This window comes from Cynocephalus volans, chromosome 5 (genome assembly GCF_027409185.1).
Source record: "Cynocephalus volans isolate mCynVol1 chromosome 5, mCynVol1.pri, whole genome shotgun sequence".
In the NCBI taxonomy this organism is placed as follows: domain Eukaryota; kingdom Metazoa; phylum Chordata; class Mammalia; order Dermoptera; family Cynocephalidae; genus Cynocephalus; species Cynocephalus volans.
Window position 1 is genome coordinate 156,166,174 of NC_084464.1, and position 25,936 is coordinate 156,192,109.

Consider the following 25,936-nt stretch of genomic DNA (forward strand, 5'->3'; position numbering starts at 1 on the left):
GTGTCCCCTCCCTGGCTCAGCCACTCACGCCCACACTACACCCTTGTCCCTCTGTCATCTGTTTCAAACACCCCTTTCCTCATCTTCTACCTCCGTCTTGCCACTCACCCCTTGACTCCCCAACGTCAGTGGCCTTTGGCCCTGCTGTGATCGCCACCCCTTGGGCCTGTCCCCTTTTCACAGCCCCAGACCCACCTGCGCCCTCTCTTTCTCCACGCCCCTCTCTTGCTGAGGTGGCCCTGGCTGCAGCCTGCTCTCCATGCAGGCACCTGCCTCTGTGCGGCCGGGGATTCTGGAGATGCCCCACTACCGTGCGGACGGGGCTCCTCGGCAGCTCACAGTCCCTGAGTCCAGGCAGGCCCTTCCACTCCATTTCTGTGCTCCGTTCACTCTTTTGCCTTCCCAGACAGCAGTTCCACACCTTCCCTCCTCGGCTCTGCCACGCATGCCGCCCCCATCCTCACTCCCAGCTGGTGGAGTTGCTTCTCACTTCACCCGGAAAATCAGAGCCCTCAGGAGAGAGTTTCTCTCAGCCCCCTACCCACCCACATCTGTCCCTTTGTGCTGTCCTCCTGTCCTGCTCATCACGGGTGGACTGGCTATGTTGGAGGCCACCCTACCTTTGCAGGGACCCCTTGCCGGCTACCCCCTAGGCCCCCACCCTGGCATTGGTCTTGACCTCTCTCCAATGCCATTGCTATTTGCATACAAGCTTGGTGGCAGTGCTCCTGTTTAACAAAAATCTTTTGACCCCACTTCCCCAGCCAACAGCCTCCCTATTTCTCTGCTGTACGCACACGTAAGCACACACCGACACGCAGGCACAGGCATACACATGCACATGTGCACATGCAAGCACACACATATACATGCACATATGCACACACTCACGTACATATGGGACTATGCATATGCAGGCAAAGGTATACACGCATATATGCACACACACGTATACATGCATATATGCACACAACACATGCACATATGCACAGACACGCACACATGTACACTTGCACACGTACACGTGCATATGCCCAGACACGCATACACATGGGCGTATGCACACACACGTACACATGCATGCACACAGAGTTACTCAGAGAATTGTCTGTACTCACTGACTCCATTTTCTCTCTCCCGCTCCATTCTGGTTGCTGCCCCTCAGCTTTACTGACACTGCTGCTCAGTGGGTCACCCGTGTCTGACTAAAGCGGCCAGTCCTCAGTGCTCATGTCACTCACAGCCGCAGCCCCCGACCTTGCTGACACTCTGGCTCCCTTGAGATGCGTTCGTCTCCTGTCGTCCAAGACACCACACACTTCTGTGTCTTCTTATATCTTTTTAGCTTTTCTCCCTTCCCCGACCTTCAAACACGCTGTGCCCCGAAGCTGGTGCCTCTCCACACTCTCCTGAAGGGGCCTCCTCCAATCTCATGGTTTTAAACACCTCCTGTTTGCTGGGACTCATCAGTGCATCCCTTCAGCCGGCTCCTCTGCTGGACTCCAGCCCCTCACAGCTCTGTGCTCGATCTCCCTTGGGTACCATGGCAGAGCCACCACACACCTGTCGTCCACCCGATGCTCCCCCAACCTGTCCTCTCACGCTTGGCCATCATGCTGAGGCCACTGCATCCCTTTCGTTGTTCAGGTGACAAGTGTGGCATCATCCTTAAACCTTTAAACCCTGGCTTTCTCTCACATCCCACATCCAATCTGTCCATACATCCTTTTGGTTCTGCCTTCAAAGTGTATCCAGCTGTTTATGGTGTTAAGGAATTATGGTTAAGTTTTCCAGATATGGTTATGGCATTATGGTTATGTTTTTAGAAAGAGCCCTTATTTTTTAGAGATTCTTACTGAAGTATATAGAGATGAAATAATATGATTGCCTGAGATTTACTCAGAATAATCTAGGGCAATGATTCTCCAACCTTGGCCTGCATTAGAGTCACCTAAAGGGCTCATTAAAATGCAGATTTCTGGGTCTCAAACCCAGAGTTTCTGATAATTTGTATTTCGAACACTGATGCTTCTGGTTCCTGGACCACATTTTGAGACCCACTGAACTGAAGTGTAGGGTGGTGGATGGGGGATTAAAATGCAACAGAGTTGGGCATGGGTTGATAGCAGGTGGGGCTGGTGGGTACTGGGTGATGTGGACACATAGGGTTTGATATGCTACTCTTTTCTTTGGAAATTTCTATTATAAAGTGTGTGTGTGTGCCTGTCTGTCTGTCTTCAGAATTCGACTGCTTCTCAGAACCACCATTGCTCCCACCCTGGTCCAGGCTAACATCCTCCCTTGCCTCAGTCATTGTAGTGCCTCCTGACTGGTCTCCTCGGCCCTCTAGAGTTTGTCCTCAACAGAGCAGGCTCTCAAACCCTCAAAACCCTGCAACTGCTCTCATCTCACTCAGAGTGAAACCTAGAATCTTTCTATGACCTACAAGGCTGTGTTCAGTGTGTCCCTCCCTCCATTTCCTCTGTGAACCTGCAGACACACTGACCTCCTTGCTGGTCCTTGGACATGTCAGGGATGCTTCTGCCTCAGGACCTTTGCATGTGCTCTTCTGGCACAAAGCGCTCCCCCCACTCTCCACTCAGCCATCTCTTGCTTCCTTCAGATCTGTATTCAAATGTCGCCCTGGCAATGAGGCCACACTGAAACTGTGCCAAGAACGGAGCCAGCCATGGGAGGCACGTGTGCATGTTCACTGAGTGAGCGGCTGAATCCCAGGCAAGAGGTGGACGAGGAAGAGGGCTGGGAGAGCTTCCTCAACAGGCTGGAAACTCACGGCCAGGGAAGGGGAAGCAAAACTTTCCCCGATGGAAAAACCCACAGGAAATGCAGCAGTGTGGAAGACAGGAATATTCTATCTATTTTTGAGTAAGGAGGGACAGAAGTTGCAAATGGGCAGGCTAAACAGAGTCTGCAGAGGTGTAGCCCACGTGGTGCTTAAAATAAACCAGGATTGGCTGCCAATGCTGAAAAATCAGCAGTGTCCTATTTTTCTTGAAAAACTGCAGGCTTGCCGGCCCTGGGCTGGCATGTGTGCCCGGTGGCATCTGGCTGCAAGTGACTGTCTGCCGCTGTCCAGGGATGTATGTGTTCCCTGGTCAGCCATAGCCTCTTGCAGAGGCTTCATTCATTTGTCACCTGCCTGGTGCTTATAGGCATCTGATTTGTGACCTGTAAAGAGTAAAAAGGATTTCTTCTTCCTTCAAACCTAGTTTAGAAAATACAGTTGTTTGGGGCAAGCAGTGTACAGGGTGATTCTGGAGCATGCCCCTGGGAGCCAGGCCTCGGGCGGTGCTGGAGGTGAGCGGTGAGGGCAGCTGGTGGGCCTGCATGCTGGGGTGGGATGCATTGGAGGGGTCAGAGGGAAACTTGGAGACGAGGCATTGAAAAAGAAAAGCAGCTTGCTGGAGAGATGGTCTGTGGGGGAGCCCAGCTTTAAAACAACTGGCTCACCAAATAAAAAGGTTACCAAGTGATAGGGGCTGAATTGTGTCCCCCAAAAAGATATGTTGAAGTCCTAACCTCCATTACCCCAGAATGGCACTGTATTTGGAAATAAGGTTGTTGCAGCTGTGGCGCTGAGATGGGGTCATAGTAGAGTAGGATGGGCCCCGAATCCAGTTTGACTGTTGTCTTTATGAGAAATTGGCCACAGGAAGACAGACATACAGGGAGAAGATGGCCATGTGACAATGGGGGCAGAGATAGGAGTGACCAAGCCACTAGCCAAGGCACGCCGAGGATTGCAGGCAAACACCAGAGACAAGGAAGATGCGAGGAAGGATCTGTCCCTGCAGGTTTCAGAGGGAGCGTGGCCCTGCCAGCAACTTGATTCCAGACCGCTGACCTCTGGAACTGTGAGAGAATAGATTCTTGTTGTTTTAAGCCTCTCAGTTTGTTTAGAGTTAGTCTCTTTGTGGTAGAAAAACAGCATCTTGTCACATGATGATCATATCCACAAAGGTCATGACCTGTCTTGAGTTGTCACATTGTATAAGTCATAGGTAAATTTGTTTTTATTAGGGGGACAATAATTGACAGAATTCAAATGGGGTGATGTGGCCCTGTTGGGTTTTGTTTGTTTTTAAAATATGAGGATAATACGTCTTTTTTCTACGTGTGTTTGTTTAATTTTCCCAGAGACAGGGGACGTAATGTCCATGCCTGTCATCTGTAGCCTGGCAGGGAAAGGGGTCACTTTTGTTTCTGTGGCTTCTCCAGTGGTCACGCTCCCACCCCTGAAGTGTGGACTTGACCACATGCCTTTGTTTACAGTGTCCCATGGTTTTGTTTTATTTGCTCAGGTTTATTTGCATAGTTGAATGAATGCACAAAGGCCTCCTTGTTTTGTGGTTAACACAGTGAGAACCAGATGACATTAAGGCTGATGGTTCTGTTTGAAGGCTTTGTAAAGCTGCTAGGGTTGAAATAGATATTTTTGGTGTTGTTTTATTGCATTTATCAGCTTGTCTACTGAGATGTGGAGCTGAGAACTGCTGGTTTACGTCCCCCTGCTTTCCTGCAGTACCTCTAACCTGGGGGGACTGTTAGGCGGTGCACAGGGCCTGCAGGAAAGGGCCTTGATTCTACCTGTGAGGTTGAGGTTTTGCAGGCCCCGGGGCAGGGAGCGGGCCCTTTTCCCAGGAAGCCTCCAGAGGCACATGACATAGTTCAAGTTCTGTAACAGTGGGTTTGTCATTGCTTCCAAGCAGGAGATGTTCCTCTGCTAGGGGCTGGGAGCAGATGTGAGGGAGTGTGAGGATGCCCTCCCCTCCTCCTTGCCCTTCGTCAGTGTGCAGCAGAGGGCAGGAGACCCGTGGGCTGGAAGGAGTGGGTCGTATCCATCTGTGGGCCCCAAAGATGTCCACGTCCTAATCCCTGAAACCTGTGAATGTGGTAACTTACATGGTGAAGGGGACTTCGCAGATGTGATTGGATTAAGACCTGGAGATGGGTCTGGTACACTCAGAGGGTCCTTAAAAGCTGGAAAAGGGAGGTGGAAGAGGGAGAGAGAATGAGATGGGAAGGTGGCAGCAGAGGTCAGAGTGCTGCAAGTGCTGACCTGGAAGAGGGAGGAAGGAGCTAAGAGGCAGGAAGTAGGTTCTCTCCTCCAGCTTCCAGAAGGAATCAATCCTGCTGACACCTGACACCTTCGTTTTAGCTCAGTAAGCCCTACTGCAGAATTGTAATCATAAACTGTGTTGTACGCCACTATGTTTGTGGTCATTTGTTACGGTAGCAATAGGAGACAAATACATCATCCTGCCCCCTTTCCCTGCTGCCCTAACTTTTTGAAGCAGGTTGATGGAAAAGGTGGGGCTGTGCCTTCTCAGTCCTTTTCTAAGGGCCCTACTTTCGTAAGTGCTTTGTTTGCTGTAAGTAGCCCCCTCCCCACCCCCATCTGCCAGCAAAGTTGGCTTAACCCTCAGAACTAAGGGCTTCTGGCTGCTCATAGAGGTTTTATGATTCTATTAATTATCTTTAGGTTAGTGTGCCCTCCTCCCCCCACCCCCAGCCCCCTCTAAAAAAAACTATTCAGTTAAATTCAAGGATGGGGAAAGATTAATTCATTAAACTGATTCTTAACCTTTTTAGGGTCACGAACCCCTTTGAGATCCCGTTGAAAACTATGGATCCTAGCCCCATCAAAATCCATATACAAAATTTGCACACATTTTAGAGATTATACAGATTCTCCCAAAACCTATCCCTTGCAGCTCCAGTGGCTGCCGGACGTCCTCTGTCACCCCAGATTAATAGCCCTTAGAGTCGATGAGTTGACATCGAGGCCGATGACTGCTTTCCTGGTAAGCCTCCTAATGGGCTTTGACAGGTCCTTAACACATGCTCAGTGGATCCTCATTATTTGCATATTCCGTATTTGTAAGTTCACCTTCTCTCTAAAATTTGTTTGTAACCCCAAGAGCAAGACTCACGGTGCTTTCGTGGTCACTTGTGGACACGAGCAGAGTGGCGACAGTTTGAGCCTCCCGATGTACAAGTTTCCAGCTGAGGTTGAGCAGGCCACGCTCTGCCTTGTTGGAGCTCTCATACTGGAACAGGTGTTCCTTCCGCGATTTGTTTAGCAACACGTTTTCACATTGTTTGTTCTTTTTCCTGGTGATTTCACTGTTTAAAGTGGCCCCACGCATAGTGCCGAAGCCTGACATGCCTTATGGAGAAAATAAGTGTGTTTGGTAAACTTCATTCAGGTTTGATTTATAGTGCTATTGGCTCTGAGTTCAATGTTAATGAATCACTGTATGTTCAATAAGGTACATTTAAAGAGAAACACATATAAAACAAGTGTATATATTGACTGACTGGTGGAAATGTTGACCAGAGGCTCTCAGGAACCTGTTTCCCTCGGGAGCAAAGCCTTGGTATTCCCAAGTGACTGTGGAGCGTACATTCAGGCTGAGCATCCCTAATCCGAAATCCGAAACACTCCAAAATCTGAAACTTTTTGAGGCCCACATGACGTTGAAGGAAATGCTCATTTTGGAGCATTTCCCATTTCGAAGTTTGAGATTTCAGGATGCTCAACCGGTAAGTATAGTGCCAATATTCCAAAACCTGAAACAAACCAGAAAAAATTCGAAATTCAAAACGCTTCTGGTCACAAGCATTTCAGATCAGGGATACTCAGCCTGTACCGTGAACAGTGAGAATTTAGTGTGTTTTCAAGCTGTTGGTCTTCTGGCTATGCTGGTAATCAGTCTTTTCATTACATCGCACCTTGCTACCGCTCCTACCTAGAGAAATGGAGAGGGGTCCCTGGCCTTATGGTTTGTCCCACTTCTCTGCCCTGCCAGCTGTGTCCTGAGCTCAGCCTGGACAGACCCCTCTGTTGGGTGGAAGGTGGCAGATCATGCCGTGAGACCCTGGTGCCTGCCCCCAGCCCTCCCAGGCAGGCTAGAGGAGGAAGCAGGAGCAGCAGGCCCTGGCTGGCTCCTGAGAGAGATGGCTCTGGGCTGCCAGGGCCCACCCCTGGGGTGCTGAGAGTGGAAAGAGATTCAGACAGGATGGGGCTGTCAGACTGACCATATTTCCAATCCTAGTCCAGACATGTGGTCTAATGAGTACAGGTACCCTTTTGGGGGATGGTTGAGATGAATGAGGAAATTGGGTCTGTCCTGGAAAATGTGGGGTGGTGGATATTTTGAGTGGCAGTGTGAAGTGGGTATTAGCTAAAATTAGGCTCCCCAGCTTACAGCACTTGTCCAGGAATTCTACACTGGCCTTTCTTGAGTCTACATCTACAGAGATGCAGGAAGTTCCCAGGGCATCTGCTGTCAGGGCTGGGTGTGAGGGTCTGTTGTTTTCTGCCATTTTCTCTCTTTTTCGTATTTCCCTTTGGGATCTTAGTTCCTAGTTGAAATTCCTTAACTCTGGGAGTCAAGGCGGTCTTAGAATTCCTTTCTGGTGCTTAGAAGAATGAGGCCTAGAAAGAATCAACCCTTCTTTTTCTCACCTCCACAAGGATGTAGAAGTGGCCGCTTCCAGCTCAGGAGTTTTGTGCTGGGGCCCAAAGCCCCTCAAGTGCTCTATGCATAGAATTTGTGGATCGGTTCTCTGGGATGGGGAAGGAAAGTCGATCGTTATTTTTGTAAATCCTAAAACATTTCCTTCATTTAGAAAAGTAGGCAACAAAACCGGTATGTTATCCACATCTCTGGCTTTGTCACCATTTGTAGAAATTACAGACATCTTCATATCACATTAGAGTTGTTGCAGGTATCTTGAAATACCTTAGTCTCATCACTATTTTGGAATTAAGGTGATTAGTAGACCCTGCTAGACTTTGTTATTTAAGGTGTTAATGATAAGGCACATATGTTACTATAACATTTACAAAAATATTTGATAACTAGATCTTAATAAGATTGGTATCCTCTGCTCAGAGTGATAGCAGGTCCCTTGGGGTGGGTGGGCACTTCCAGACTGAAGCCTCCAGTAGATGATACTTAGGAAGGAAGGTCCTCACAAATGGTTAAGATGACTCACTGCTGTTTCTGGACACGTGGAGCGGGGCTGCAGGGTGACATGGCAGAGGCTAGGTCCAAGGCGCCTGCTCCCAGCACCCCCAGCCACCCAGGAACTCCCCCCACCTTCTCCAGCCCCCAGGAAGCTGTCAGCGCTTCCAGAAAGCAAGCTTTTCGTGGGAAAGTCTAAACCCTTGCAGCTCTGTGATCCGCAAATCATAAACCCTGCACATGTTGTGTTTGCGGGCCAAGCTATTATCTCTGCGTTTTCTTTTTCGAGTGGGTGGGGAGCCAGATTGGAAGGCTGCAGTGTGAACGAACAGGAGGCTCGCGCTGATGTCTTCTCTGATGTGTCTCTCCCCCAGCTCCAGAGGAGAAGGAAGTCATTAGAGGACAGTATGGCAAGCTCACGGATGCTTACGGCTGCCTGGGGGCACTCAGGTTAAGATCTGGTGAGTATCCATCGGGAGCAGCTGCTGAGTTGTGCAGCGCTGGGCAGAGCCCTCTAGATCAGGTTGCAGAGACCGCAGGATTTATGCATTCCATTTGTACCGCTGTCCTCTTTTAAGATGCTTCTTTATATCTCTGAACCTGCTCTTCCATGCAGGGGAGGGGGTCAGGGTGAATGTAGCCTGGTTGTCACCTGTGTGTGTTGGTGGAGGGGGAAGTGGTTTCTAGCCCCCCTGCATGGTTTGCCCACCAGGACCTATGTTTTTCCAAAGTCTGGTCTGGGGCTTCTGCCTGGGGGTTGTTTGTCATTTTCAAGGGCTCTGTGCTCTAGAAGGTATGCCAATGTGGGTGGACGAGCTTGGGGGCCAGGGCAAAGGCTGGGGGCTCCACATCTCTGGACTCCCTGTTGTATCTGGAGGGCAGATGAGCTGGACTGGGAGTTGTTGGCCAGGGGAGAAAAGCCACTAATATCTGTTGACAGCTGAGTGTGGGGTGTGAGGGAAAGGGAAGGAAATTGCATTCAAAACTGCACAGAGGGTCTGGATGGAAAAAGGAGAGAACTCACAGGAAGAAGTGGGCATCCCTGCTAAGTCTGAGACATGCAGGTGAGCTTGTTGTTAGGCTGTCGTTGGCGGTAGCAGCCTCCCAGTGGGGCCACCTCTGTATCACCTGTGCCGTTCCTGGACTTCTGGAGCCCAGAGCCCTCTAGTTCTGCAGCCCTGTTTTCTTCCTCCTATCTCAGCCCACCGCACCTGTGTCATCAGAGACCTGGCTGTGGAGACCTCTGGGCCAAGACCAGAGCTCGGGTCATGGCACACAGCAGCTGTTTTCAGAGACTGAGGATTTTTAAAGCTGATGGAATAGCCCTGTTACATTACCATTACTTTTCTGTCATGGGATATTTTTTCCTGAACTATGGTGATTACATCAACCATTTCCAAATAGGACATGTTTAGGAAAAACACTCGGTACCCACATGACAAAATGCATTTATTAAATGTCTGCTGTGTGCCAAGGGCTAGATATACGTTAACTTATTTAATCCTAAAAATAAGCCATTATGATAATGTGTCTTTGTCCTCATTGACAGTAAAGGAAAAAGGCTCCAGGGTTAAACTGACCTGCCTAAAGGAAGAAGCTTAGCTAGAATTCAAACCCTGCTTTTTCTGTGAAGCTGTGCTGCCTGTCGGGGGTTTTCTGCAGGATTTTCCCCTCAGCATTGATCTTCCTGAAGTTACAAAAAATTCCTGTGGCCCTGGCCTTGGTCGTGAGTTTGGTGAGGATGATTGCAAACCCTTAGGTGGAGCTTCCTCAAAAGCGTTTTCGCTCATTAGCGCAGCTCTCCGGACCCCCTGGGAGGCAGGTACTGCAGACACCCTGCTCTGCAGGTGCAGAAAGGGAAACTCAGAAAGCGCAAGCACTTCCTCCACTCTTTTTTACATTGTAACATTGAGGCTCTCAGGAGGTCTTAGGTGGGCATCCTACAGTTAGAGGTGGCAACTTGTTTTTGTCCCTAAATGAAAGGTTGCATCCGATGGGGACTTGGATTTAGTGAAGTATAGTAACTGCCCAAGGTCATGCCATTCTCAAGCTGTGACCTGGGTTTTAAACTCGTTCCTGTTGCACCAGAAACTGCTCTCAACCCAGGCAGTTCTGCCTTTCCAAGAGGGCCAGGAGGCTGGGCTGACAAGGGGGGGCAGGAAGAGAATACCTTTCCCTCACCTCAGGGGAAGAGTGTTTTTTCCTGGGCTGTGACCTAAGGTCAATTATGGGAATGGGTCCTAACCCAGAAGGGTGGCAGACCCCAAAGGAATCTTGTCAGAGGAGACAGGGTGTCTGAGGGGTCTCCAGGCCAGGGCCCAGTGCAGAGAGGCCCCCTCCCCTGAGGAGTGAGTGAACACAGCCCCCAGGGGGGCCTGGAGAGACCAGCCGAGTCAGGAGAGGGCCTCCCTTTGGACTTTTGTAGGCTGACGATCTCCGTTCGAAGAAACAGGCTTCCCTCAGGCTCTTAATTTGGGACAAGTTGTTAAATCAGTCCACCTAAATGAAAATAGCCTTTTATGTTAGAAATTAAGAAACATGCACAAAAATTGCATAAAAACCTAATCCCAGGTTCCTAGGATTTTGTGGAGAGCCCAGAGTCCCTCTTTCCTCCCTGAAATGGCAGCAGGAAGGGGTTGGAGGCGCCGTGATTAACCAGGGGTCAGGCTTCCTGAGTTCGTATTGGGTATTTGTATTTGAAAGTGAGAATGCGGCAGGAAAAAGAATTTATCCCAGTGATTACAGGGATTTACCTCCTCTTTAACCAGAGCTCTCAAGGCCTCTGTGTTTCATAGCCTCAAGGGACTATTCAAATCCCAGTCTATAATGAAGTGTGTCTCCTGGGTTTGTGCAGTGCACAGCATGTGAAGCTGTACACGACCGTCCTATAAATTCCCCACCAGACAGCCCTCCTGGACTCTAGTTCCAGCTTCACAACTCTGTGCCCTTCTGCATTCATTTAATCTCTCTAGGGCTCTTTTCCCGTCTGTAAAACCAGGAAAACTGCCTCATCCCTTTCTCACATAGTTCTTAGGAGATCTACCTGAGTGGATGAACATGATAGCCTTATAAAGTCTGTAGTGCTCCTTAAATGCCAGCAGGCTGGCTGGGCAGGTTGTTACACTGTGGCCTGGGGACAGTGGCTGTCCTGTGGCTGATGTGGAGGAACCTGCCCCCCAGCCCCCCTCCATACTAAGAAGCTCTGTGTTTCTATTCTTCAGTCTCTGGGAGAGCTGGAGGGGGCAAGGGGCACTGAGTGGGAGGTCCGGCCTACACAGGGATCTCTTCGGGAGGACTAGGTGTGAGGCGAGGCCAGGCTTTGGGTCGTTGAATACACAGGCTAACAGGGCTGATTTCTGTGCACAGTCACTTCTAGATAAAAATTCTCTGGAGAGGGAAGTTCGAGTCCTTAGTCTTTTGAGATTCAGGGTATGCAGCATTCTCTAGCAAATCTTGAAATGGACCGGCCTTTGTCAGTGTTAGAATAATTCACTTTAACACCTGTACCCAGTGGTGCGCTGGTAAATATTTGACAGCCAGCTGTCTCGGGGAAGCTCTGATATACGGTGTTTGCCTGTTTCTGTGGTGTGGGCCCACAGCCCACGGACGTGGGCTGCTGCCGTGGAGCTGGGAAGGCATGTGCACAGGGGCCCTGGCCCCACCGCTTCCACCTTCTGCTGTTCTGCAAGGGAATGGGAAATAGGCACTCGAGAGTGCGCCATGTGGGTGCCCGGTGATTAGAATTCTGAGCCCATTAGTAGTGGGAGGCTCAGGAGGCTCTGGTCGAGGGTCCTCCCTTCACAGTGGGAAAGCCCAGACTTCCCAGGTCCTTCATTTAGAGAATGAAGTGTGAGAGGATCCTGCACGAGCAGAGGACAGAGGCGATGGTCGGTGGGCATCCAGGGTTGGTATCAACACGGATGTGGCTGGACGCTGATCTCAGAGGCAGAGCCAACACTAAGATACGCATTGTGAGGGTGGCAGGAGGCCCCACGTTGTCCTGACAAAGAGGGCATGAGTCCAGGTATGACATGTCATGGTCCCAATATCTGGCCCCTCACAACCCAGTGACAAATGGCCATGCTGAGTGAGACACAGACCCTCTTATGCAGGAGTCAGCGATGCTGGGCTGTGTTGGCTTGAGTTTTAAGGCAGCCCGACTGGGGCAGAGAATTTCTAAGTTGATATTGAGGTTTTGGGTTTTTTCTGTGTGGTAAAATATATATAACATAAAATTTACCATTTTAACCATGTTTAGGTGCATATTCAGTGGCACTAAGTACATTCACCTTGCAGTGCAGCCATCACCACTGTCCAGCGCCAGAAGTCTTTTCATCTTCCCAGACTGGAACTCTGTCCCCATCAAACAGTAGAGAGGGGTTGTCGCCTTCCATTCCTCCCCTGCTTGTGCAGGCACAGGCAGCGTTGTCTGGGCTCTGAGCCTCTGTTCTCCGAAGGGGGGTTCCTCTGGTCCCCTTGTACCTCTGGCCTGTGACCCACTGCTTGTTCCCCCTCCCATACCTCACTCTGGCTGGCCACCTCTGACCCCTGTGTGATCTTGCTTTGTCCAGAGCCCTGACACCAGAGCACTCAACCTGGAAGGGATGTGGAGACCTCCTGGTACAGCCACCTGAGGTCTCCTGGGCCACCGGAGGGGTGCAGAGTGCTAAGCCCCAGTCTTCAGAGTTTTGTTGTCCCCTGCTATAAGTGCCTTGCTGGTTTCAGGCCTGGCCTGAAGTCGCTTAACTCTAGTGACTTCTGAGACCCTCTGCAGACCTGGTTTGTCTCCTGGCTGTTAGAAAATTGATCATGCTTCACAAAAACAAAGCCCGGATCCTGGGCTCAAGGTGAGCATCGGGAGGGGCCTCACATACCTGGGCAGGTGAATCCCACAGGCCTCGCTTTTGTTTCCTAAGAGACACCTTCCCGATGGGGTCACTGGTCTACACCAGACTCACAGGTGGGCCAAGGGGCATGACCCAGACAGTCTGTTGCTAGGCTTGAACCAGAGCCCTTTCCCTAAAACCTGTAGTACAGGGCATGCATACTCGGGCTTCAACGAGGTTAGGCAAGGCAGAGTAATGCCAGCATCTTTTAGCACTAACTCAGGACTCTGAAGAATTGTGACATTTCTATAATGAACCTGTTTCTGTTTCCATATTAATGTGAAGAAAGTTTTTGAGTGTTTACATCTGCAAAAATGAAAAAGAGAATTAGAATTGGTGCAGAACCTACTTTCATTCCACCAATAAATAATATTCATCTGTCTCATTGAGAGATGCTTTTCCAACACATTTTTCCTTTTTATGTGAGATGATTATTTGTCAAAAAGTTTTATTTATATTGTTTACATCGTTTGACCAAGTGTGTACTAAAAATAATTGCAATGACTCAAACCAAAAGAAACTCTTTTTAGACACTTTGAGGTTTGGAGCAAACTGCTGCATCGCGTGGTAGGGCAACCAGCAGAAGGCGTGCAAGCCCAAAGTATGTCACGTCAGGGTGCAATTCCGTGGGGAGGTGAATGGAAATATGAGTAAAACTTCCATCTGCAAAATAAGACCTTGTCCATGGATTCCTTTAAATAATAGGTAACGATGAGCATCTAATCACTGTACAGATTCTGTCAGATACTGGGAAAGAGGGCGACAGCAACTGTATTTTTACATGTCACTATTTAGAATATGCTGCAAAATATATTATGTACAACCATGTAAACTAGTGATGAAAACTTTTGGTGTCAGTTTTAAAATGAGCAAGGGACACTGTCTTAGTCTATTTGGGTTGCTATGACAAAGTACCCTGGACTTGGTGGCTTATAAACAACAGAAATTTATTTCTCAATGTCCTGGAGGCTGGAAGTCCAAGGTCAAGGCACCGACAGGTCTGGTGTCTGGTGAGAACCTGCTTCCTCGTTCATAGGTGCTTTCTGTGTGTCCTCACATGGTAGAAGAAGCGAGGGACTTCTCTGAGGCCTCTTTAATAAGGGCACCAGTCCCATTCATAAGGGCTGCCCTGCCATGACTTGATCACCTCCCACAGGCCCACCTAATACTGTCACCTTGGCAGTTAGAATTTCAACAGGAATTTGGGGGCACACGCATCCACTCAGTAGCAGGTACATTGGTTGACCACACCCTTTTAAAGAGTAAAACAAGCCAACCAGATTGAAGAGTGCTGTACCGTAGGGCCAGGAGTGTGGGCTTAAGGTGAGACGCACCGTTGCATCTCAGTCCCAACTCTGACTAGCTGTGCACTTAGGCTGGTGATCCAGCCCCGCTGGGGATAGTTGCACGTGTGTCAAATGGTGATAGCAGCCCTGCAAGAGCAGCATCGTTAGGCAGGTTGGCAATACCAGCTTCAAAGAGACAGGAGTGCTGGCTCCGGAGCCAAACGTGACTTAGATACCTTGCCCAGGTGGTGTAAGCCAGGAAGTGATTTGGACCCCAGCATCCCCACTCTGTCACCTGAGGTAGACTCCTTAATCTCTCTGTGACTCTGTCTCCCTCCCTGTAAAATGGGGCTGATGACAGCAGCTCCCTCTGGGGTTGTCGGGATGATGAGGTGAGTCAGTGCATGTGGGGCATGGAGCGCGTGGTCGCGTGTCATAAGTGTGAGCTGTCACTGAAGCACCTGGCTCACCAGCCAGCTGTGCTCACTCCCCGCACCCCTCTGGAGCCTGTCTCCTGTGGTGGCGCACCTTCCCTTCTTGCCATGTGTTTCGAGAGCCTTCCATGTCTGCTGCGGCACGTGCCCGCCTCCCCCAGGCTGTGCTCCTGTGTGGAGGGGGCTCTGCAGAGCCACTGGGACGCGCTAGGGCTGGCCCTGCAGAGGCTACTGAGGGAGCAGCGCTGGAAGGCAGCCCGTGCCTCAGCGTGGGATGGAGAGCAAAATGGGCCCCTCTTCAGCCCCTCCTGCCAGGACCACAGGGCTGTGCTGGGTCACCGAGGGGGCTCCTGCTGAGCCCTGTGCTGAGCCCGCAGGACAGGTGGAGGTGGCGGGGGCGTTTTAGCCAGGGCCTGGGAATGTCTGCATCCTCAAGATTCGCAGGTGTCGACCCACCCAAACCCCACCTGTCCTACTTTAGAAACACACCCTGCCCCCTGTCACTGCCCGCACACAACTTCCTTTATTGCTACGCTGCTTTACAGTGGATTCCTGATGGCATGACTGGGGAGATGTGATCGGAGACCTTCGCTCATGGTCGGGAGGCAGGTGTGAGTGGCAATCTACTTGTTAAACGGATGCACTTTAATGACAGCCAGGCGTGACCTCGCCACAGGCGGCAGTCTTCTTCCTCTGAGGTGTGAGGAGGAGGTCTGGGGGAGGTGCGAGCTGTAGGATTGTCTTTGGGATCTTTTATCAGTGTCGAGAGAGCCAAACCATCTCTCTAAACCATCCCTCTAGGTAGCAGCCCTGATCATCTTGAATAGGTCATGCTGGCGCAGATCCTCTAAGCCTCAGCGAGGTGGGAAGAGTGTCCTCTGGACCAGACCCATGTCAGTCCCCCGGGGCCCTGTCCTGGGCAGGTGTCCCACTGTCCCCGGGCATGGCTTTGCCACACATCCCCTGACAAATGCAGCATGTGTTGTGAAGCACCTTCATGCACAGTGGGGGACACAGTTAGGGGTAGGTTGGCAGGGTCCCCAGAGAGGGCTCCCTCATTCTCCTGGCAGCAGGGTCAGAGGTGGTTGGGGTCAGCCTTCACAGGGACTCATTTAGGAAGCAGTCATCAAACAGACTTTGTGCAGTGCCAGGAATGATGAAGCGGAGCCCTGCCCCTGGGGACCCCATCTGCTGGGGCACAGGAAGAGAAGGAGGCTGTTAGTTCTGTGTGTGATGGGTGCTGCCAGGGATGCTTGGCACATAGAGGGGCCCCTAACCATGTCTCTGGAGAGCAAGGGAGACTTCTTGGAGGAGGTACCGCTGCCAAGGTGACCCAGCAGGATGAGGAGTTCACCTGGTGAAGGTGGGAGAGCAGAGGCAGGATGGTCCCGATGGAGCATGCCGGAAGGCTCGTGCTGTTCTGGAAGGTGGAATGCTGGGGCCCTGAAGCCCTTCAGCACTTCGTGGGCAGAGATGAGGCTGGGAGGTGAGTGGGGAAGGGGCCATGGGGGCCTTGCTGGGCCCACAGTGGTGGGACGTCCCAGGCAGAGGGAACATCTCAGGCAAAGGCACAGGGTGCATGGGCGTGTGGCACTTTGAGAAGCTTCAGTGGACAGCCTGTGAGAGCAGCTGGACCTGGAGTGTTCGTCCACATGTGGGGCAGGGACAGAAGGCGGGCAGGATGTGGAGGGGAAGGGCCTTGGGAGGAGTTTCCATTTCAGTCCTGTGAGTGAGTGGGAGCCATGGAGGGATTCAAGCAGGGGCGGTCTGTGATCAGGCAGGTTTGGGAAGGCCACTGTGGTGACAGAACTGTGGAGGGCTGAACCCAGGCTGGGGGTCTGGAGCCAAGGCAGTGGCTGAGGAGTTAGTTGGGGGTGGATTGAAAAGGCTTTGGGTGGCAGATCCAGGGAGAGGGCTTGGTGTCTGAAAAGGCTCTAGGCCAGCAATGCCCAGTCTCCAGTAGGCATCGGACCGCCCGGAGGGCTTGCTAATGCAGAGCTTGCTGGCCCCACCCCCCGAGAGCTGACCTGGGGCCGGGAACCTGCATTTCTAACAAGGTCCCAGGCGCCGCTGCTGCTGGTCAGGGCCACACTTTGGGAAGCACGGCCCTTGGCTGAGGGGCAGGGCACATCCTTGCAGCATTGAATTTAGAAATTCTGTGGGATGTCGTGAGGAGACAGGAAGCTGCCAACGGCCGTTGTCCCACTGTCACTCTGTGAGCTTCTTGCAGCTGTCTGACTGTGACCTCAGGCTCTCCTGTCTGACTTCCCTTCCAGGTGGCACAGCCCTGAGCTTCCTGGTGCTGGTGACAGGCTGCACATCTGTGGGCAGAATTCCAGATGCCGAGATCTACAAAATCACTGCCACCGATTTCTACCCTCTTCAGGAAGAGGTCAAGGAGGAGGACCGCCTCGTAGCCTTGAAGAAAATCCTCAGCTCAGGGGTGTTCTATTTCTCATGGCCCAATGACGGGTCTTGCTTTGACCTGACCGTCCGGACACAGAAGCAGGACGATGACAGCTCTGAGTGGGGGCACTCCTTCTTTTGGTGAGCACCCCCCCCCCAGATCCCACAGAAGGCAGGCTCTGGCTGGCCCCTGGGACTTTGGCCTCCACTACGCATCATCCCCGAGATCACGGTGACCTCTGGAGAGCTGTGATCCATGCCTGCTTTCTCTCAGCACAGTGGGAAGAAAAGTAGCCCTGAATCCCCCACCCCTGCGGGCTCGGGGAATGTGTTCAAAGTGGTCCAGGGTAGACTGAGAAAAGAAAATGTGCCTCCTAAGAAAAGAGCACAAGAGCCCATGTCTGCCTGGTGCATCCTCTGTGCCGGAAACCAGGCCGACGCTTCTGCCTGGGTTAGCAGTTGGTCTCAACTGTCGTGATTGTCCTCCAGGGTGCAAATACTCACCACTGACCTTTATAAAGCATTATGTTCCAGGCACTGTTCTGAGCTCTCTGAGGGTGATGACTCATAGAATCCCCATAATAATGTATGAGGTAGGGTCTGCTACCCCATTTTACAGATTGGGAGACTGAGGCATGAACTAGTGAGGAAATTTTGTCGAACTTCACAGACCTAGTAAGTGGCAGAGCCAGGGTTTGAACCCAGGCATTCTGGCTCCAGATTCCAAGCTGTTCATCACAAAACTAAACGAGCCTCAGCCATGGGGAAACTGAGTCAGCTTGCCCGTGGTAAGGTTTATTTCTGCTCCTTATTTGTGGAATAAATAATTTGTTTAAAATTAAAATGAATTTCCCTTTGCCCACACAGAGCCTCCCATCACGGGGTAAATGCTCTTTGCTTGGTGCTCTGGATCCCCCACAAGTGCATTCTCTCTCCTAGTGGGGAGAAGGGGACCTTCACCATATTCCTGCAGCACTGGGCGCTCCCCGCCCCCAAATCCTCTTTAGTTCTCTGTGTTGCTGAGTCTTTTGGGCAGTAGTGTGCTCAAACTGTAAAGCACATGTGAATCTCCTGCTGACCTTGTTAAAATGCAGATTCTGATGCAGCGGGTCTGGGCGGGCCTGAGATCTTATATTTCTGACAAGGTGCTGGTGGTGGTGCTACTGGTCTGCAGACCTCAGGATGAGTCGCAGGCTCTAGGGGATGGCATTTCTGTGAATCGCTAGTTCCATATTGCAGGGACCAGCATCTGCACCTAATGGCAGCTGATCTCAGGTGTGGAGGGGCTGTGGGTCATGAGGGGTCTTTGTGCTGAAGTCATGGAACCCTTTTAAACCAGGACTGTCAGGTGAGCAGAGGTGACAGCTCTCAGAGGCCGTGACATTCTTTGGAAGCTGTGGCAATCCCTGAGGTGTCTGGATTCCCCCATCACCTTGGTAACTGCTCTGCTTTTATTCCAGCTCCGTGCTTGGAGACATGAGGGACACAAAACACAGCAAGAGAAAGAGGAGATTCATGAAGGAAGGCAAGAGGGGCTTGAGGAGGGGCTGGTCCCCATGGTGTCCCTTGCTGAATGGACATCAGACTGTGTCTTGTGCTGGAGAGGAGGAAGCAGCTCTGGGGTGGTGCCAGGCTGCTGAGCTGTAGCAGCCTCCAGGGCATGGTGTTTGGGCTCAGGGTGGAGCCCACAGAACTGACCACGGGTGAGTCACCTGGGCAGAGCTGTCACGGGCCCAGTCTCTCCAGCCCACTGTGTTGTGGTACAGTGTCTGAGGTGTGGAGGCCCACAGCAGGAGCCAGACAGAGTCAACACTGAACGTGGCTAGTAAATAAGTGAAGTCATCTTTCCGGGCTGGTTATTGATCACATTGATAACTGCTTCCCAGTACAATCACGTCCTGGGACGATCTCAAAGCTCTGTTTTCCTTTATGGATTTGGGTATCTTCCTCCTAGGATATGAGCTGTCCTCCCCCAGAGGGTCGGGCTGTTGCCACTAGAAACGGTTTATTTGAGGGTTGCCTATTTGGTAAAAGATTCCTCCTCCTGACTGCTGGTGACAGTGGCTGTAGCAGTGTGGCTGGCAGACTTTGGGATATTCTGGAGGCTTTGCTTTGATGCCATGTGCAGATTTAATGTATTTGTTACTAAAGCTGGTTTGTCATCTGGATTTTAGAGTGATTCAGAAGAGGGAAATGTGTTTTTGTAAAGTAATGGTCATTTTTCCAGCAGAGGAGCACTGTGGCTGTGACAGCTCAGACAGGGTCAGATGGCGGCCATGCTCCCTGCGGGAGTGAAAGTGACTGTGGTCATAGTCAGGGAGGCTGGCCTGAGAGCAAGGAGCTTGGAGAAGTCCCCTGAGATCGGTGAGAACTCACAGCACAGATTTCCAGCAATGGGAAAAAGCTGCTGTCTTTGAGGAAGGCTCAAGGGCAGGGATCGTGTTGCCTTTTTTAAACAAGTAGGGCATTGTGATCTAGATTTGCTTAATACCTTGTAAGAGAGGGTCTCCTGGTGACCATTCCTGCCTCCCTGGGAGCCAGTCACAGGCCTCAGAATGGCACCACTCAGGTCCCCTGGGCGTTGGGGAGGCCAAGCCAGGTTGGGACGAGAGAATGACGTGGCCGTTCCCAGGCACAGGTGTAAACATAGGGCCTGCATAGAGAGAGGTGCAGGATGTAGAACAAGGCTCCGAGCTCCATGCCACCACTTCCTGGCTCTGTGACCTCGGGCAAGTACTTCCCTTCTCTGTGCCTCAGTTTCTTTATCAGTAAAATGGGACACTGAGAATACCTTTCCCATAGGGTCATTTCAAGGAAGAAGTGAGGTGATACATCCCAGAGCACTTAGAACAGTGCTCAGTGCACTTGATCCATGTTGGCTGTTCTCTCCACCACCGTCGTCTGGACTCCGGAGCCCAGAACAATCCACCAGGAATGGGGAGGAAATACGGGAACTTGGGTTAAATTGTATTTTCATCTCATCCTTTTTTACTTATTTTGGGTTGCTTTGTAATACCCTCATCATACACACCTCATGATATATGTATGTATATACGCATATAATTGTATATATGATATAACATACATGATCTATGTCTATAATTTAAATAACTGTGCATATATTATTTAATGATTGTTGTTATCATTTATCATGATTGTTATTTAATCCTAAAACGTGATTAAACTTTTTACTGATGGGGTCATGCTAAAAAAATGTGGAGGCCACAGGTCTAAACAGAAGCTGTTTTGAAATTCCCTGAGGCGCGTGACTGGCGTTCACTGCAGCTGCTTCCATTTGCTGGTGCTGACGACCTGGTCGTAGTCTGGGAAAGGACTCCTTGCCCCTTCCTCCTGTACAATCACAGTGGCCCTGCTCTATGGGGTCTCTCTGAAGCACATGAGCTTCCTGGGTGCAGAGTCCCTTGGGGGACAGTGTATACTCACCCCATCCTTACCCAGGGCACCGGCCCCTGCAGGTGAATCATCAGTACTTGCTTTGGGTGCAACTTGTTTACTGGAGGATGTAAGGTGACCCGAATTGGTGTGGGACTTTGTTTTGCAGGAACCAGCTTCTGCACGTGCCCCTGAGGCAGCACCAGGTGAGCTGCTGTGACTGGCTGCTGAAGATCATCTGCGGGGTGGTGGCCATCCGCACGGTGTATGCCTCGCACAAGCAGGCCAAGGCCTGCCTCATCTCTCGCATCAGCTGCGAGCACGCCGGCGCCCGCTTCCACACCCGCGGCGTGAATGACGATGGCCACGTGTCCAACTTCGTGGAGACAGAGCAGGTCAGTGCCCGGGCCCACCCATGGCACTAAATGGTTCAGAGCTGGTGCAGCTCATGCAAGCATGCTTTCCATTTGGTGCAGAAGAGGCCCTGATGTATTCGAGGTGGTTTCTGATCGTGGCTGCTCCCCATCACTGGAGAACAGCACGTGTAATTGGGCTTCTGCATGAAGCTGTGGCCTGTGGTTTGCACGGTGTATCTTTTTTGATTCACGTCTCATGCCGGGAAAATGTTGCTACCTGAGGTATCTTTAACTAAAAGGAATCAGGAATTTTTGGCATGGTCATGAAGGGTGGCAGTTATTCCAAGAGCAGCTGACAGATGAACCCATAGGGTTTGAAAATCTTTTTAGGACAGAAATAAGTAGATCAGTACAGTGGAAGGATGAGAGAAGAAACCATTGCCTTTTATTCTAAATCTCCGGAAACTTCAGCCTTGAAGCAAGAATTAGCACCTGGGAGTTGTAAAACCTGCATCTTAAGCAGCAGTTGCTTTTAGCCCCCCCAAAATACAACTGTTTGCTTAATTTCTCATCAGCTTTCTTCTGTAAATTCTGTTGAGGTTTTTTTTTTTTTTGCTCTAACATGCAACCTGTAGGAAAGGAAAGCCCCCCACCCAGGCACAGGTGCAGTATTGCTGTGGGTGGCAAGCTTCAGACACCTGTGTTGATTGCGTGATGGGGTGGCTCCGCAGCCCGCCTGCCTTACTGCTGCTGCTGGGAGAGGCGTTCCTTGGGAGGACTCTGGCCGGTTTAATTCAGCACAGATTTGAGCACCTGCCTTCTGTGTGTGGGCTTCTGCGTGCTTGGGCTTCCAGAGGCAGGTACCGGGAGGAGGAAGCTCGTCCTGGAGTGGTGCGCAGTAGGAGGGGCATTGGAACAGGCGCCCTAAAATGAGCAGCAGATGCAATTTCTTGCCTGTGATTCTGCCCACAATATCTGCTCTCCTGGATGTTGACAAGGCTGTTAAATCATTATCTCTGGTTAAGAATGAGAGAGAGAGAATATGTGGCCCCCAAGTGGAGGCCGTTTTCTTTCTTCTTGCTGCTACCTGCAAGTGGAAACCCTTCCCTTGCTCCCATGCCCACCTTCATCACGTCTTTTCCATCCTCATTCCTATCCTGTTGCTGGTCCTCAGATCATTCAACTCATTCAACAGATCTTTACCTTTTATCACCTGCCAGGGCTGGGGGCTGTGCTGGGAGCAGGGTGCTGAAGGTGCAGAGTATGTTTGCACAAATCTCAATGCCAGAGACCATGAACTTAGTGATGAACCAGACTCCAGAGGTCATTGCCGGGCCCTGGCCTGAGTCCCTGAGTCTCGTTCTCCATGCAGCCCCTGGGCAGATAATCCCTTGTTTGGTCCTGGTGTTGGTGGTCCCCAGATTTTTGGATTTCAAGCATTATAAAAAATTGGAGTCTTATCTACTGCATCTTATCGAGTAAGTCATTGTGGAAACAACTTCCCCCACTATAGCATCCTTTCCTAAAAGACAGGACATTTTAACATCGAAAATGAAAGTGGCCTGTGTGAGTTTCCCGGGGCTGCTGTAAAGTGCCACAGACATTCAGCTCTCACAGTTCCGGAGTCTGGGAGTCTGAAATCAAGGTGTCGTCAGGGCCATGGTGTCTTCGAAGCCTCGAGGAGGATCATTCCTCTCCTCTTCCAGCTTCTGGGCCCCCAGGAAGGAGGACGTGCTTGGGCCACTCATTGGTGTTGGCTTCAGGTCATGTTGACCTGGAGCCCCTGCTAGGGAAATGAGTCCCCTCAGACCTGAGCCCATTCTCATGTGGAAGTGAAGGCCCTGTCACAAGTGCCCAAAAGCAGCTGGGTTGCCCAAGCAGTCATCATTTGGCAAACCAATGGTGGCGCTGAACAAAGAGCAGGCTGGTTCCCTTCAGTGGGGAGGTCCCTGCAGGCAGACTGGCTTCCTATGGACTCATTCTCGGGGAGCCAGAAAAGGGGGAGCTTGCAGCCCCCTCCGCTTCTGCCTTGGTTTACGTTTCTCCTGAGGGGAGTAAACAGTCTTCTTTCTCTAAGGCAGGCCGTGTGTGTGTGCATGTGTTGTGGGTGTTTGTGTGTGTGTTGTGTGTACCGTGTGTTTGGGTAGTGTGTGCATTTGTGTGCTGTGTATGTGTTGTGTGCACCGTTGTGCATTCATGTGTCTGTGTGCATTTGTGTGTGGTGTGTGTATCGTGTGCACTGTTTGTCATGTGCATTATTACATGTACATGTCGTGTGCATTGTGCATTTGTGTGTCATGTGTGCATTGTGTGTCATGCATATGTATGCAGTGTGGGCATTTGTGTGTTATATGTGCACGTATGTGTGTTGTGCATGTTTGAATGCACACACACACATTATACATGTGTGTAAATGGCATCTTGGTCCCCTAGGGGAGAAGCCTTGAGTCTTTTTGGCTCTGCCATGAGTCACACCTTTGGGCTTGCTCTGCAGCAGTGACTCACCATGCAGAAAAACAAAACCAAAAAGTCCCTTCATAAATATTTGGCTACTGAAGATAAGGCCACTGACTCATCCAGGGAGGTCAGGATGACTGTGCATGTCCTGCCAAGAATGCAGACTTGGAGAGAATTGGTTTGCAAACACCGCATCCAGAAGCGGAGGTTGAGCAAAAAGCCTTTTAGATAAAACCGTGCACACACAGTTGCGAGTTTTCCTGCTTTGCCCCTTTCTCTTCTTTGCTGTTTGGTTTCTGCTCTGGGACACCCTCCTTCCTGAAATGGCCTGTTTTCCCTTCGTGGCCCTGTTGCCTTTCCCGGTCTCCCTCCCCGCCTCCTCTTTTTCTTCTTAGATTCCTCCTCCTTCCCCAGGCCTGAGCCCTGTTTGCCCCCAGCGTTCTGCCCCGTGCCCAAGCTCTTCACACAGGAAGGGAAAGGAGCTGTGTTTTTTTGAGTGACTGCTCCATGCTGAGGTCCTGCTCCCTCATCTGCTCCTCACAGCATGTCACCTCCATATGCACCAGGTGACATTAACTCTGTTGAGAGAGCGGGAAACCAAGGCTGGAAATAGTTAAGGAACATGCCCAGGGCCATCCTGCTGGGCAAGTGGGAGTTTGCAAAGTGGAAGTCAGACCCGGATTGGGTTTATCCCAGAGCCCACATTCTCACCTGCTGCCCCTGCCCACAGGGACCCCAATCGCCCTGTGTTAAGATGTCATTGCATCTCCCACGAGTGTTAAAACTCTGTCCTTTTGCCCAGGATAGAAAGCACCATAAAGCATCACTGGCGTTGGGTGGTCAGGTTGTGCCCATCACCTGGGGAACCAAGAAGGTGGTCCTGCTGGTAGGATGGGACGAGACTTGGAGTGTTCTCGTCGTGTGGAGGAGGCAGTGGAGGACTTCGAGCATCCTTTCTTCTTGCCCCTGTGGGTGTTTTCGGAAGCTGGTCTGCACAAGTCTTAACTCAAGAGGTACCTGGTCAGATGCTGGAAGTGCTGCTATTAGTAATCAGAGTGAAGGATGATAGTTCTTCCGCTTGAGTCAGATCCTGGGCGTTGCGAAGAGCTGTCTCTGTATGGAAATATGGGCTGAGTTAGTTTCTTCCACAGAATCTGGGCCTGTGCAGGTCACACATGCCAGTAAGTTGTAGGTACTTAATCTCATTGTAGCCAGTTGTGCCTGTAGTAATTGAAACAACCTGCTATTTCATTCTAGCTTTGTTAGTAGAATAATAGAGGGCAACAAATTTGCTGGTAGTCAATACCTGTGAACAGACAGTACGTTCTTAACCTAGTGCTTTTTTCCTTTGGAGAGTAAAGGATAGAATGTCAGTTCAACAGTACAGATGCAGGCTCACCTAATCCTGTGATCTGGGGGAGCCGTGGGTCTAATCATTAAGTCCTGCACTGCAGAATTACTAATGCATGTGTGATCTGAGCATGATCTTGCCTGCATGGAAAGCTACCCGGTGAGGGAGCGTGCGGGCAGGAGACGGAAAGGACCAGCAGCGGCGCCCAGGCGGCCCTGCCAGGCCAGGGTAGAGTTGCGCAGATAAAGGCAGAGCGTCCGATAACTGCGGCCGCCTCCCTTGCTGACACTCAGGATGGTACTTTTTGTCCTTTTAAAACGCGCTTGGACCCCAATGTCATCGGAGGCCTGCGGGCACACTCTGAAGTAACTGTGCATGGGGGTGGGCAGGAGGTGCGTTTTCTGAAGGGTGAGTATCATTTGTTTCTCTGCAGGGGTTGTCACATGCAAGCTGTGGAAACACATTGTGTGTGTGGACTGAGTGGCATGTTTAACAACACACTGGTGCAAGGCCAGGACCAAGTCAAGTTCAAGTTGAGTCTGGACTTGAGTTGTCAGTACAAGACTGACCAGTTGGCTGGCTAGGTCTTTTGGCTGTAGCTTGTTCATTTTATTTCAGTTAGTGCTTCTCCAGTGTCTCTCCGCTGCTTAGCCATTTGACAAGGTAAAAATAGAGGGCTCTAAAGCAGGTCATAGTTACGTCCCAAAGCACGTTTGCTTCTGTTCCTAAAATGGGGGCGGGAGGCATTGCTGGTTTTTTCAGGGAGGTAGGCAAGTTTGTGCCGTGGGAGTGTGAATTCCCGTGGGCCTTGGGAAGGCCCCAGGCTTGAAAGGCCTCGATTCCACTCCAGACCCCTCCTGGGAGGCTGGTCAACAGCGCCCACCCACTGCCCAGCCAGTGGTCAGGGAGCAGCACCAGCCGTGCTGGGCAAGAAAATCGGAGGGCGCTGAAGTCTGCTGCCTGCCCTTCGTTCCAGCTGGTGTCGGGTCACAGTGGCCAGATCCTGTTACCAGTGCAGGACATTCAGTTTCATTGAAGAGTACCTTTCCCTTTCTGTTTCCTTGTGCTGCAGACGATTTACATGGATGATGGAGTGTCGTCTTTTGTCCAGATCAGAGGCTCGGTTCCACTGTTTTGGGAGCAGCCAGGGCTTCAGGTAGGTAATTAAAAGAAAAGTATACATCCACTTGTGTCGGCGTTCACCCTGACTTTCTCTTCAATGGCGGTGGTGTGTTCCTGTTAACATATTTCTTTCATGGCCTAGTTTCTGGTGTTTTTGCTCGGCACGGTCGCACAATTGTATTGAACTGAGCTGTCAAAGCGTATGTGTGTGTCTGTGTGTGTACAGAAAACATATACATGGGGGTGTCATC

General features: G+C 50.9%; 1 protein-coding gene across 5 annotated transcripts in view; it reads left to right on the forward strand.

Annotated features, from left to right (window-relative positions):
* The window catches only part of SYNJ2 (synaptojanin 2), an 83,127-nt gene that overhangs the window by 15,567 nt on the left and 41,624 nt on the right, over positions 1-25,936 (forward strand). For 3 of the 5 annotated variants that reach the window (XM_063098432.1, XM_063098433.1, XM_063098436.1), the window contains exons 2-5: positions 8,369-8,455; positions 16,877-17,147; positions 20,569-20,794; positions 25,636-25,719. In XM_063098432.1, the coding sequence (XP_062954502.1) occupies positions 8,369-8,455; positions 16,877-17,147; positions 20,569-20,794; positions 25,636-25,719 (668 nt within the window). Of the gene's footprint in view, positions 1-8,368; positions 8,456-16,876; positions 17,148-20,568; positions 20,795-24,694; positions 24,972-25,159; positions 25,227-25,635; positions 25,720-25,936 lie in introns of those variants that run through there. The other 2 variants (XM_063098434.1, XM_063098435.1) reach the window with 2 other exon arrangements.